The 14,707-nt window shown below is 38.7% G+C and overlaps 1 protein-coding gene across 5 annotated transcripts; it reads left to right on the plus strand.

Annotated features, from left to right (window-relative positions):
- The first annotated feature begins 1,125 nt into the window (after positions 1–1,125).
- On the plus strand, positions 1,126–14,416 carry CENPU (centromere protein U). Of its 5 annotated transcripts, none has more exons than XM_075027861.1 (11): positions 1,126–1,764; positions 3,361–3,478; positions 4,953–5,058; positions 5,927–6,014; positions 7,147–7,189; positions 8,257–8,374; positions 9,357–9,435; positions 10,412–10,459; positions 11,830–11,891; positions 13,165–13,321; positions 14,049–14,416. In XM_075027861.1, exons 1-11 carry the CDS (start codon positions 1,714–1,716, stop codon positions 14,184–14,186), a joined length of 1,008 nt encoding a protein of 335 aa, XP_074883962.1. In that variant the 5' UTR covers positions 1,126–1,713; the 3' UTR covers positions 14,187–14,416. The 5 variants fall into 5 exon arrangements, with proteins under 5 accessions (XP_074883962.1, XP_074883949.1, XP_074883957.1 ...); XM_075027848.1 differs by having other exon boundaries at positions 1,127–1,764; positions 4,953–5,070; positions 5,927–6,017; XM_075027856.1 differs by having other exon boundaries at positions 1,127–1,764; positions 5,927–6,017.
- Positions 14,417–14,707: the final 291 nt, after the last annotated feature.

Here is a 14,707-nt window from a genome sequence, read left to right on the forward strand (position 1 = left end):
AAGGTGCTGCTGACTAACAAGCCCAGGTGTAATTTGATAACTCTGACAAGCTGTGAAACTCCACTGCTACAAACATACTAAAGGATAAATGCTGGTTGTTGACATTTGACTTTTGGAAGGTAAGTTTGTGTGTAAGTTTTTTGGCCAGTATCTGTAAGAAAGGGATGCTGTTGCATGTAACTTGCTCCGTCAGTATTCTTCAACACCACCACCACAATCTTTATTTTTGTCTTCAGTATGGTTTCTGACAGTTAGGTAGTGTTCATTATCATGAACAACTTTTGAGTGAAATCTGGAGTTTTCTTAAACTCTTATGCTGCTCTGTCACCATTCCTCCCCTTCCCCCTTATACTGTGCATCTTGCTTTAATCACAATGAGATTTATCAGACCAGGGTAGATGAAGCATCACCACCAAGACAATGTTTAGAGCTCAATGTTAACACAGATGTTATTGTGAAACAATAAGCACACTTCTGTCCATAGCTATGGTAGGCTTTCTTCTTTGAGTAGTTTCTATGTTCACTTGTATACATCTTCCCTACTGAAGGAAATCCAAATTTTTGTCAGTTATCCAGTACCACATTCAAATAGGTGCATATGCTGCTTGGAAAGGCCAAGTGTCACCACACCTCTCCTAATGGAGATGGGCGAGAGCTGGGTCTAAGGTTTATGGTCTTAGCATGTCCTACCACCCAAAGCTTTCTGAAGAGCCTCTTATCACTACAGAAACAAAGCTGTGCTGTACACCGTCTGTACTACTGCCTGTAACCTCGTCATGGGCCGCTCAGCAGGGCTGGGTGCTACTGCTCGCATGTTAGAAGCACGAAGAGAACTCGCCACTTGTTAATCCTAAAGTGGTGTTTTGCTGTGTTTTGACTTATTTGGTTGGACAAAGGGGGGCAGCTGGTGATCTCTGGAAGAACAGCCTAGTAGGCCTTGACAAATCGCTAAACCTCCTGTTAGCAATTAAATTGCTAAGTCACTATATGCCCGAGATAACAGAATTACAAGTTTTCCATCTGCATCCTACTTTTTTTTTGTTGTTGTTGTCACTATCTTGGCCTGTTCATGCAGTGCCACCCACACGCAGCATCGGTGTGTGTGTGGTACGGAAGAAACCACGGCCGGCTGTTGGTTTGGGTTTTGGGGCGGCTCCCCCGCCCCGCCGCCCTTCGCTCCCGCCTGCGCTCGGGGTCGGCGCGGGCCTGTGGCGGCGGCCGCGGCGCCTCCGCCGCCCTGACGGTTCCCCTTCCGGGGCTGCGCCGGCTCGTCGCGCCTCCCCTTCCCTTCCCGCCTGCCGGGCGGCCGGTTTGAATCGCGGCGGGAAGGCGGTGCCGCTGCCGGTGGGGGGCATCCCCGGAGGGGCTCGGGCCGAGGAGAGCCGGTGTCCGCCGGGCCGGGGCGGGGCAGGGCAGGGAGAGCGGCGGGGGCCGCCGGCCGCCTTCTCTCCTCCCGGAGGCGGCGGGCCCCGCCGGGCCGCCCTTGGGCTCCTGGGGCCTCCTGCAGGGGAGGAACGGCGGCAGGCGTCGGGCTGGTGTCAGGCAGCGAGCGTTACTGCTTCTGCCGTGAGTTAACGCGTCGCGCACTGAGCTGAGGAAGATTCCCCGCTCTCTCCCGGGTGTTGACACAGAGAGAGTGGATGTGCGTCGGGGACGGTTCGTCAGTAGCTTAATCCTCAGCTGCGTATTTAGCAGCACGTACTGAACGGTGGGATGTCCTCAAAGAAGAAAATGAAGAGAAGCCACTCCGGAAATAAATTAAAGGTGAGTTACAGAATTACAGCGTTTTGTTGCTTGACTGTGCTTTTGTGGTATTGGCTCTGGAGGTGGATGCGCAGGTGTTAACGGGGCGGGGGGGGAGCTTTGCTGGGAACTGTGCTGTGCTGTCCCTGCTGGTGCAGGTTTGGGGTGTGCAAGTTTTTCATTTTTTTTTCCCCTTCTTTTTTTCTTTCTTTCTTTTACGAGTGTCGTGGTTTAACCCCAGCCAGCAACTAAGCACCACGCAGCCACTCACTCGCTCCCCACCTAGTGGGATGGGGGAGAGAATCGGGAAAAGAAGTAAAACTCGTGGGTTGAGATAAGAACGGTTTAGTAGAACAGAAAAGAAGAAACTAATAATGATAATGATAACACTAATAAAATGACAACAGCAATAATAAAAGGATTGGAACATACAAGTGATGCACAAAGCAATTGCTTACCACCCGCTGACTGACACCCAGTTAGTCCCTGAGCGGTGATCCCCCTGCCCCCACTCCCCCCCAGTTTATATACTAGACGTGACATCTCATGGTATGGAATACCCCTTTGGCCAGTCTGGGTCAGCTGCCATGGCTGTGTCCCCTCCCAACTTCTTGTGCCCCTCCAGCCTTCTTGTTGGCTGGGCATGAGAAGCTGAAAAATCCTTGACTTTAGTCTAAGCACTACTGAGCAACAACTGAAAACATCAGTGTGTTATCAACGTTCTTCGCATACCTAACTCAAAAACATAGCACTATACCAGCTACTAGGAAGACAATTAACTGTCCCAGCTGAAACCAGGACAACGAGTAAGTACATCATCAGGCAAGATGGGCTATTGTCTTTCAAACAGGCAAAAGTTTGAAAATAGTTTTGTAAAATTAAAGAGAATAGCTTGAAGGGGAAATAGTTGATGTGTCTATATTTTGTACCATAACAAAACTTGAGGCACTGCTAAGTGCTAGTAAAATTAAAAGCTCAGGAAGTCGGTGTCTTCTCCTTATAATTCCCTCTTCATGCACACACACAAATTAGTGAGCAAATTCACTCCCACACTTATGGTGTGAATGACATGTTTACAGATATTTCACAAACTAGTGCCATTCTCCTCTACCCTTCTGCTTTACAGAAGTGTTTGTGTAATATTTGATTTATAAATTCCTCTTTTTATAAGGAGTTACACTACAGCTTTTCAGTTTTTTAAAATGCAAATAATTACATTGGACAAGGATGGAAATTTATGTAATATAGAGATGAAAGAAGAAATATTTTAGTGCCTGAAAACAAAAAGGCTACAGATTGTAGAAACCAGATATTAGACTGTTATAAGATTTCTAAGCTTATACACTTAACTTTATGAAATAAGACAAAGCTCACACTACAGTACAGTATTAAATAGCAGAATGTATCAGGTTTATGCTATCGCTTCTCTTAGGGGAAAATACCCATAGCATAAAGAAAAAACACATGCTTCAAATATTTCGTATTGTAGCTCAGTAGTCAATATGATCCTGGTTAAATGTATTTCTAGTCAAACGTTCTTGAAAGTCATTGCCATATTTGATCTGTTTTACACTCAAAGAGCTGGATGAACTAGCTATTAATTTCATACCCATCCAGGAACACACAGCCAAGTCCCGTTCTCACTGCAAATTACTTCCACTTGAGGAACCGGATGTCTCAAGGATATTGAAGGTAGCGGAAGCAAGTCAGCTTGAGGAGCTTGACGATTCATTTGGTTAGTATTAACTGGAATGTCATTTAATGTGTGATTTTCATGAACAAACCATATGGGCAAAATAGTCCAATGCTTACCTAGGAAAAGGTATTGTTTCTTTGCCAGAGAAAGTTAGGAGCAGGAGAGACAGGTTTTTTTGAGAGCGGTGTTATTTTTCTGTCATTTAGGAAGTAATGAGAATAATGTTGTAATATGTGCAAGTAGAAGTTAATGGAAAAATACTGGCTATTCAACTTCTATAGTCTGAATGGTAGAATTTCACACAATATAACGTTGCAGTTGTGTAAGAATTTACATTCTAAAATGAAAGTTCAATATCATAAGTTATTCTCTATTAAGTCACAAATTATGAAGTGAAATTTTTGCTATGTTAAGAGTATTCATGGCAGCAAACTTAGACATTCACAGGGATGTTGTTCTGCCACTTTCAGATGTTACTTTAAAAAAGTAACATCACAAAAACATACTATTTTTGGTGAGGCATTAAAGCCACTTTCATGCTCTTGAAGTATGGGACTTGTGTAATGAGGTCTCTCAGTATACTGGAAGAGAATCAATTTAGACTGAATAGATGCCCCTGTGTGAAGTCCTCTGTTATTAAATATATGTAGCTCTTATATGTCAATGCTAGTAAGAAAAATATTTGAAAAACTGTGTAATTAGAAGCTGTAGAGAAAATGCTAAGGGCTATTTCTCACCTATAATAGTTACTAATCTAAGAAAATTATGGAAATATATATGTAACTACTAGAAAAAGCATTGAAAATGAGCTATAAAGAACAATATAGCAAATGGGTTGTCATACGGGAAAGGCTGGAAAATTAAAAGCTCCTCTTTTCCTCAGTTCTGTGGTATGTATTAAAACTGTAAAAAGGATGCCCACTAACACTAATGTAAGCTAACACTAAATTTTTCTGGCAGTGTGCTTGAAAAAAGAAATCTATACTAAGGAAGGCATACTAAAGCTGTAAAGTTCTAAGAGTTCTATTTGGTTTGGTAGCTACCTTAAAGAATTCTACATTTACAAACATTCTGTAGTAGTTGTAACTGCCTTATAGCATCCAATAAAGCAGCTAAAAATCCGTATTAAAAAAAAATAAAATAAAATTTAGAAAGTAGTTGTTAAATGTATAGAAGATTAATGTATGCCATAGCAGAGAGAGACTTTACATAAACTGTACAAAATGTTTTGCTTGCTATATGCCATACGTACATGCTGAGCTTTCCTGCACCTTTGGTTTTGGTTTGTAAAGAAATAGCAGGTGGATGGGCATAGAAACTATGAAGCTTTTCACTACATATATATTTTTCCTAATCCTCAAATAATACTTTTAACAAGACTTTCTTTGTATTAGTGAGCAAACCACAAATGCTCTAACTAAAGGTTTAATGGCAGGCACTGCTAGCATGTCCATGCTCTTTGCCTGAACAGATGGGAACAATTTTCATACAGCTTATTTTCTGTTCTTTTTAGATCACCCTTTGCACAGTACTGCTGTGGATGCTTATGGAGAGGAACGTTCACAAGACAAGTCACTTCGTCATGTTTCAGCACTGCAACGGAAAAATACAGAAGGAAGGTCTGGAAAAAAGTAATTGCCAGCATTTAATTTAATCTTTAGATTTTTAGATTAAATGGGAAAAATGTTCTGTTTGTCAGGTTTCCCTAGTCGCTTATTAAACAGATGCTTTAACTTAAAATTTCCCAGATGAGAAACCAAAAGAGTAAGGTTGAGAAATGTAGAAAAGGAATGGGAGAATAAATAGAGTCTGCCTTCTGTGAGCAGTACATGGATTTAAGTACTTACTGTATTTTTTTTATATTAAAGGATTTAAAAATATCTCTGTGAGGTTTTAATTAGTTCTCTAAATGCTGGTGTCTAAAGTTAAAAGGTGGAAAAACTGAAAAATAGGTAGAAGCCGGTTAGATTATATGTAACAAAGAAAATTATTTTTTAAATCTTTTAATGCAAATTTTAGTATGCTTCTCATTTGTTAAATTTGGTTTAAATCTGAAATAGTTCTTAGTTGAATGAAATAGTAAGACAATAATAGGGCTTGTATGAGAGTATGTATTTTTTTTGTTTTTTTTTTTTATTTCCAACCCTGCCCCCCACCAAGAAAGCCTTCTCCATTCCTGCTAAAATATCCTCAATAATAATTTTGTCTCTGTTTCAAAGTTTCTGCTCAATACAGCATGGCTATCCCGGTGGTCAGTTAGTAATGGATTTCTAAATTGTTGTGAGGCTTGCTGTTGAGGGATAAAGATTCTGTTCCCTTTATATACCATTTGCAACTTTTTATGTAGTCTATTTAGGAAACACAAACTAAATGACATAGCAGTACAAAATGTTCCCCAAAACACAAGATCTTGTTGTGTATATGGTTGAAGATCATTCTTTCTCAGTGTGTAGTGAGTTTACGTGTGGATATTTTTTCTTTTCCTAGTAAAAAAACGCGTCGCTCAAAAATGTCTGGTGGTGATGTTCAGAAATCCAACACAGCTGATCCTGAAGATGAACCCCTTAAGGAGAATGTGGTATAGAAAAAGTTGCCTGAGTATTATCAGTCAATTTAATTTTAACTTACTTCATGCCATGTCTGCATTAGAGGAGAGGGAGAGGAAGACCTTTCATTTGTTTTTTAGTATAGCCTTAGTACTTAATTGTATCCGAAGTCATTAATCCTCAGAGTATTCCTATGAAATGGTTAAAGCTGTAGTCATCATGTCAATGGGGAATACAACAGCCAGGTGTTCTTGGATCCTATGGCCCGTTCTCTTGCTCATTTGGGAATATGTTCTTTTCTTTTTTCAAATATCTTCCTCATATCCTTGGAATATATGTTCTTAAAGAACGGCATACTAAATGGAATATAAATCTTTTGTACTTGTTCAGTACTGAAGTAAAACATATTTATGAGAGAATTGAGTTTTTATTGCTGAAGTTAATTTTGAATATATATTAGAATTGAGCAAAAACCACTTGGTTTTGAATGAGTGTTTTTCCACACTGAGACCACAATTAGTGTAAAATGCTTTTGGCCCACGTAGCTTCCAGGCATACAGAGGAAGTTAACTATCTGCAGACTTGAGAAAGTAGGCCTATGATAAAAGAAGCTATGCAGTAGTTTGCATAAAAGTTTTTTATGTATTGAAATTTATTGGAATTGTTGAAAATGGCATAAAATTCAGTACAGAGTGTTATGTCTTTCATCAGTGAACTGCATGTATGCAGCACTCTTGTAAAAGTGCTGTTGGTGTCACAAATTAGTCAAAGTAGAGAAAGAATTGGCACAGAACGTGGTGAAAAGGAAGGTAAGCAGGCGCTGCTGATCAGAGAAGTGTTAATACTGGTCAATGACTATGCTGAACTGAGGGTCTGTATGCCCCTTAAAATAGTTCTACTCCTGCTGCATGGCCAGTGGCTGACATGTCTGTTGGTCAGTGCGGTCAGGCAGCTGCTGTCCCTCGGCAGCGTGATCACTGTGCTGTGATTCTGGTGAAGTCGGCCTAAGTAAATGATACTGACATTTCAGTCAGGAAATGCTTTCCTGCATTCTGCCTAATTGCCACCTCTCAGAATTTTAAATGAGTAAACCTAGGGATTTTTTTGGAAGTTAATCTGCTTTTTATATCACATAAGGCTCTGAATACTGCTCGATTCCAGGTGAAGAATAAGCGGCCTTCAGAGAACACATCAGATCCTTCTGGTAAAGTAGACTTTTCAAAACTCCCATATGGCTTTTCCTCATTGAAGATGAGTGCTTTTCCATAACTTGGTGGTTTTTGTTTCTGGTGTGTAACAACATACCACTTCTAGAAATGGAAGGTTTTAGTTTCAGCTTTGGTATAGACACTCATTAGCAATGGTTAGATTGAGGGGCTGGTGTGCCGCAGAGCTCTGATCCCCGTGGTTTCCATCCCTGGACTTGCCTATTACTCCCCTGGAAGGGTAAAGCATAAGTGTGCATTATCCCTTGCACGCAGCCTGGTTCCCTTTGGAGGGAAGCCTGGATCCATGGGTATGGAGCTGTGAGACACTTCAGTACATCCCTTGGTCTGGAAGCCTGGAGCATCAGCTGTGGGGCCAAACTTGGAGTGCCCCTGACTTATGGCATAGGCACAGCTGTTAGTATAAAGACCTTTGAGATAGGGAGCTTCAAGACAGTAGCGTTTTTTGGTAGAGAGAAACTGTTTCTCGGGTGTCATCTTGCTTCCTTTGAATGGTACCCTGTCACATTCAAGTACTAGATTTACATTTGGGAGTGTGTGAAGAACCATGGGTTAACTTTTTGTGGAATTAGTTAATAATAGTGTTACAAAGTTTAAAGAAACATATTTGTATATAGTTTTCTTTTGAAGCATATATGGTATTAATACAAAATGTATACAAATGTAACAACTCATGATTCTTTGAGTAATGCAGGTTGCCCAAACTCAGGCTAATAGTTTTTACAGCACAAACAGCTACATCTACAGTAGACTGTGTAGTTTATCAGTTAGTGCACTAACATGCTCCTGGACTTGCTTGAAATGGTGAAGAATAAGAAGTTGTATATGATTGATCATTCAAATTCTAAAGTGTTCCCAGATAAATGTATCATAGTTGCTCAGCCAAAGACAGATGAAAGAATTCATATATCCCTCTTCTCAAGTTTCATATTAAAGTATTCATAACTTTTAGAAGGTTGTTTTAACAGTGGGCACAATAACTTCTCTATTATTTTAGAATGTGTACCTGAATTCTGCAATGCTTATCTTTATTCTGTTGTTTCAGTGGATAGCCCGTGTTCTGTACAGGTTTGGTGTCCCAAAGAGCTGAAGAGATCTCCTAGAGATATTACAGAACTGGATGTTGTTCTGGCTGAATTTGAGAAGATAGCAGCAAATTACAGGTAAATATTCTGCTTTCCTATGGCTGAATAATCAAAGTTTTAAAAACAAATTACCTGCGTTTTTGCTAATGGGCTGCCCTTTAGGGAATGCAGTATTGCATGGTTACATTCTGATGTTATTTTAATGATTATTAGGTTTCTGTGATACAAATATTTTTTTAATATGTGATCTTGAGGTGGTCTCCAGGGATTTGGTATTTTTCCAAACATAAGAAAAACACATCTCAGCTGATGTTTTTCAATGTAGCAATTAAGCTATTGCTAGTATGTGAAAGATCTGCAATTGCCTGTGCTACTTAGCTGCTTAACATTGGGTTTTATTCATTGCTCAAAGGATGAGATTTCTCCTTTACTAAATGTCCTGGTTTCAGCTGGGATAGTTAATTGTCTTCCTAGTAGCTAGTATAGTGCTATGTTTTTGAGTTAGATATGAGGAGAATGTTGATAACACACTGATGTTTTCAGTTGTTGCTCAGTAATGTTTAGACTAAAGTCAAGGATTTTTCAGCTTCTCATGCCCAGCCAGCAAGAAGGCTGGAGGGGCGCAAGAAGTTGGCACAAGACACAGCCAGGGCAGCTGACCCAAAATGGCCAACGGTGTATTCCATACCATGGGACATCACGTCTAGTTTAGGAACTGGGGAGTGGGGGCAGGGAATCGCTGCTCGGGGACTGGCTGGGTGTTGGTTGGTGGGTGGTGAGCAATTGCCCTGCGCATCATTTGTATATTCCAATCCTTTTATTATTGCTGTTGTCATTTTATTAGTGTTATCATTATCATTATTAGTTTCTTCTTTTCTGTTCTATTAAACCGTTCTTATCTCAACCCACGGGTTTTACTTCTTTTCCTGATTTTCTCCCCCATCCCACTGGGGGGCGGGGGGGGAGTGAGTGAGCGGCTGCATGGTGCTTAGTTGCTGGCTGGGGTTAAACCACAACACTAAACCAAATGAGTTGTGTTTTGTCCCTCTGACTTCTTCAGGCAAAGCATAGAATCGAACATTTGTAGAAAAGCTATCAATGGCTTCTGTTCTGCTTTCAAGGACCAAATCACCGATCTTGTAAGTACACCATAAATAAAATCAACTTTGTGGTAGTGATTATAGAGCTGCATATTACATTGCAGTCAAAATGCCTATGGTTTTATATTGTCCTTTACACATTTATTTTATGATACTTCAAATTTTCTAATCTCTTGTCAGGATAAAAATATCTTGTCAGGATAAAAGCTGCCTCTATGCTGGCTTTCATGGGAATTGCCTTTAGATACAACACTGCTGTCATACACGTATGTTGCAAAATTGTCAGCTCTTGAGAATAGGGAAGCATCTAATAATCCTGAAGTGTTTGTCATATCTAAAGCATCATGTGGTAAAACTGGAGAGCTGCATAATTTGAATGAGCAGTTATGTCAAACTGTTTTAAAAGCTTGTGGACTAGAGTTTTAAAAGGTAGATGGTTTAATCTTTATACTGTGCCTCAGTGACTCTTGTGTAGAGCTTGACTAAGGCCTCTAACATAGTTCAGGGAAAATCATCCTTTTTTAATTAACAGTTTGAACCTAACTGTAAAAAGCTTATTAGCTTGGAAGACTAAGATTTCTTCTCACTAATTACAATAAGTGAAATAAACTCAGAACTTTGTAGGAGTTGTGATAAGTACAATGGATAAGTACTAAAACTATAGTTCTAATTGATTCATTAGAATGAGCAAGTTTTAAAATTACTAGATCTATACATTTTGTATAAAGTTACAGAAAAATTAAGCTAGGTAGTATTACCCTAATTGGTACAAGGAGTATTACTTGCCCTAACTGATGCAAGATGACTAATTTTGTGCAACAGTCTTCCTCTGGTATGAGGAAAGAATTGATATGCAACTGATACACTAGTAATCTTCCTTTGAACCAGTGTTGTTTGGGTTTTTTTAAATAGCTTTTTATGTTATTCCAAAGTAATTCTTGCAACCATGTTTTTAGGAGGATAGAGATGAAATCAAGATCCATAGTCAATCTGTAATTCTTCTTTTCCTCTGTAGATAGTGGCAGTCCAGGAATTAAAGAATATGAAGAAAAAAAATGCTAAGGTAAATACATATATATCACTAGATTGTACAGCATACAGAGGTGGGCATTGAAATTTCAAGAAGTTGACTAGAAGAAATAAAATAATTCACAAAAAAGTGTACTGTGTTACAGAATCAACTGCACAAATAGAGGGTAGGGAACTACCAGAGGTTTCCTGGAAAACATCTGAGTAAATACGATGGATTGCAAACTCCATACGTATACTGCTATACTGGTATAAAAAAATAACAACAGGAATGCACATTAGTATGTGTAGGTATCTATGCATGTGAATTACTTTTTGTTTGTTTGTTTGTTTTAAATGAGCACTGGTGAGGCCTCTGGAGAGCCAATTAAGTATTGAGAGCTAACCTTCAAGAAACATAGATGAAATAGAATCTAGGAGAGCAGCAAAGATGGTGACCTGTGAGGATAGAATTGGATTGCTTAGTTTAAAGGACAGAAGTCTGAGGGAGCTGCATTCCCTAACTATATGCAAAACTTTTGTTCAGAGGAAGGCAGTTCCTCTCTTCATTCAGCGTGAGTAGTAATTGACTGAAAATGCAACAGGGGAATGTCAACAGGAGGAGGAACTAGTGTAAGAGCAGAAAAACACTGCAGTGGTTTCATCAGGAGAGAGGTGAATGCCCTATGGTACAGATATTTAAAAGCGGGTTAGGCACTGTCTGCCAGAGGCTTTCTGCCCAGATTAACATCTTCCACAAACTTTTTTTGATGACAAAATAGCTTTTAACAAGTAAAGTCAACAGAAAGCTTATTCTGGGAGGTAGCAATTAATGTGCTAAAGTCTTGTTAATTTGAGGTGATATGGTAAGTTACTCTGCATGTAAAATGCAAATTTTAATACACATGTAGCATTCACAGCCACTCAGAGTTATCCTTATTTTGCCTCTTACACATTTGTTTAAAATCAGATTTGTAGTTGCTAAATTTAAATTTATTATGAGTTTGGGGTTTTTTTAATTGGATGTTGTATTAAAGAAAGCTTAATTATGATTAGTTCCTTAGTTATGGCAATCATACTGAACATACATTCGTATTAGTCTGCATTTTTAAAACAAACAAAAACCTGCTAGAGTTGGTCATGTTTGAGTTCAAAATGTCATAAACTCCTTTTGTATGCTTGTAAATCCAGTGTTCCTTAAGAGAAATTTTGGATGGAGATGAGAGTTTGACATTTTAAAGAGCTTTAAAGTGTTCAAAATACAAATGTAAAATATGGCAGTTTATAAGGTCTGGTGTCTTGGAATCTTCCACACCCAGAATCAGAAGCATAAAAGCTCAAACTAAAAAAGCCAATGAAATTTGAGTTGTTTGCCTTTGAAGTTACAGAAACCATTTCAAAGACTTTCCTCACTATTTATTTCAGGTAATAACAGACATCAAAAAGAAAAGGCAGCAACTGTTGCAACTCAGAGAAGAGCTGATTGGGTATGTTTCTAACGATGCACAATAATAGCCTGAAGAATGTAAGGAGTCTGGTATTTTGTAACTCAGAAGTGAAAATAACTTTTTTTGTTCTTTCATTTCATTTTGATGAAACTCTACTTCTGTTCTGTATTGCTTTCTGTTTTTACAAAAGCTCAGGATAACCTCTCCTTTTCATATTTCAGTTGCCTATGTAGACATTCTTGCAAGTTCTCTTAGCTAACTAGTTACTGGGGTGGTATTTCAGACCATATGTTCATAAGAAAAACACTAATGTTACAATTGGAATTGCAAAAGCAATGAATCGTAAATTTACAGAGGTAATAGAGAGGCCTTTTTTGGTTTTGAGGTGGGAGAATGTATTTTCACCTCTGCAATTTGCCAGGGATGCCTCTGAGTACATGGTTTACTTCCATCTCATGTGGCCACAGTTCCCCTTCCCTAACTTGGCATTAATCTTAGGTATCATTTAGCTACACAACGCAGAAATTATGTTCTTTGGAAGAACCATTAGACTTCCCCAAATCCAGTTGGTTACTAGTGACAGGCTTTATACTGAAGCTGCATATAACATACACGCTGCAAGTTAACACTGTAGGGAACCACGGGCTTGGATCCACCAATGCAGATTAGAAGCCCTTTCTCTGTGGCCATGAGTCTTATTTTCTTTGCAGTACTATGGATGAACTTCACTCAAAGAACTAATCAAAAGCATCCCTCAATACAGGTTTGAACCCCCTCACAGATTGAAAGCTGTCTTCACATTTTTTATTTGTTGTGTTTTAGTCCTTTGATCATCTTAAGAAAGCTTTTTTGCTGCAACACTGTTAAATGAAAATGGCTGTTGGTGTTCAGTTTTTGGAGTGCTATTTTAATGGATTGAGCCCTCCAGTTTACTTAGGCAGAAGTGTTGTAGATCCTGAGTATGCTCAGCATAAGCACTGAACACCTCACCCTGCAAGCAGGTGTGTGCAGAAGCAGAATGCCAAGTACTTAAACTTCCCTTGAAAAACTTAGGTACTTAAGAGAGAGTGGCCATATTGTCAGACTCAAAAGAGAGATGTGGAAAAAAGTTTGGGGTTTTTTTTGTGGATTTGGACCCATGCTCCTGTTTAAATAATAAGCTAGTTGTTCTAATTAAACAGTATGTTATACTAATCTATGTTTTGTATTTCTGACCAACCTTTCCCTTAAGTCTTCTTCAGAGGAAATATGTTCATAGTTACTTATGAAATAAATATGCAGCTATAGTCATCAAAGCCTTGATCTTTTTCAGAGCTGAACCACAACTGATACAACTACAAAAAGAATATGCTGAGATACAGGAAAGGAAATCTTCCTTGAGGCAAGCAACTGAATTACTTACTGATTTAAAGCAGCTACAGCAAGACTGTTTGGATTATAGAGAAGAAAACCCAAAAGAAACATTGGTAGTAAGTATATATTTTGCATGTGTTTCTGAACTGTTCTGGATCAGCCCCCTTGCCCTTCTTGCTTTCCTGGACTGATGGGCATTTCTGTTAATGTTTAACTTCTTACATTAAATAGCAGTATTTTGTTAATTGTCTTTGTGGGAGCAACTTGAGAATCATTGCTGTAACTGTACTGTAGTATCTCACTCATTTTTTTTGGTTTCATGTTAGAAAATAAAGTATTTCAGAGAGGATTCTGCTACCTTGCTGTCTATGTCCAGGAATTCAAATGACATAGAAGCCTAACAGTTGTCCTCAGGTCTAACATTTTTTATAGAAATTGAAGAAAGTTTAACAGTGAGAAACAAGTAATCAATTTCTTTTGTTGTTGTTGTTCAAAGGTAGGGGAAGCTCTGGTACTTACATGTCTGTTCTTTAAGGTATTTAATGCTAAGAACAGTGCTTGTATTTCATGACCAGAGTAACTTCTCATGTAGTCGTAGAACTCCTTCCCCTTTCACCATGGCTCATGACCAGGTATGGTATTTTCTGTTGACAATGCTCCATGCCTGCCATGTGTAAGGGAAATCCTACCATTTCAGAAGACTCTCTAATGTTGGCTGTTCTTCGCTTTTAAAAATCACATTGCACCATTTCAGATAGAGCAAAAATAAATACAGATATGTAAGTAAGTGATTTTTCCAAGAGTTAAAAATGTTGCCTTGTAATTTTATTTCTTTAACAACAGTATGGAACTTCCAGCCTCCCTGCTCTTCTGGTGGAGTCACGGAGAATTCTAGGAGCAGAAAGACACTTCCAGAATATTAATAAGAAACTGGAAGAGGCTCTGGCTGTACAAAGAGGGAAGTTATCAGAGAAACATTAAGTGTTTTTAACAGGCTTTTTGACATTTGTTAGGAACAATTATTAGAATGGTCAGCGCTTAAAGCTTGTTTTATCATTGTTGCTCTATTTTGCTTCAATGCTTAAAAGTTGTCAGTGACTTAGTCAGAGACTGTATCTTTCTATTGTCAAATAGTCTGTGTGAGAACTTATTCAGAATGTCAGTGAAATTAATGAAATAGCAATTCCAGTTAAAGTAGTAAAACTTCTGTGCTCTGTTAACTGTGTTGGGTTTTAACCTTAGGCTGTTAACTAATAAGCAATATATACTTTTAAAAGAGAATACATAGACTTTGGTTGAACTATTGATAGACAAATATTTTTATTAAATTTGTATTTGAAATAAATAAATAATTTCCTCCCATTGCTGGAAGTCATTATTTTACTTGGCTTATTGGTAAAACTTGGACACACAACTAACAAAATAGAAACCGCACAGCAGAGGGCGTTAAAAGCACTAAACTTGAAGCAGCGTTCAGGATGAGTTTTCAGTCCAGCACTCTT

This window comes from Buteo buteo, chromosome 1 (genome assembly GCF_964188355.1).
Source record: "Buteo buteo chromosome 1, bButBut1.hap1.1, whole genome shotgun sequence".
NCBI classification, from domain to species: Eukaryota; Metazoa; Chordata; class Aves; order Accipitriformes; family Accipitridae; genus Buteo; species Buteo buteo.

Coding starts and splice junctions, on each gene's coding strand:
- CENPU (XM_075027828.1), top strand. CDS start 1,714: ATGTCCTCAAAGAAGAAAATGAAGAGAAGCCACTCCGGAAATAAATTA. Junction 6,018..7,122: donor AACCCCTTAAGGAGAATGTG/GTATAGAAAAAG, acceptor ATATCACATAAG/GCTCTGAATACTGCTCGATT. Junction 11,892..13,164: donor CTCAGAGAAGAGCTGATTGG/GTATGTTTCTAA, acceptor GATCTTTTTCAG/AGCTGAACCACAACTGATAC.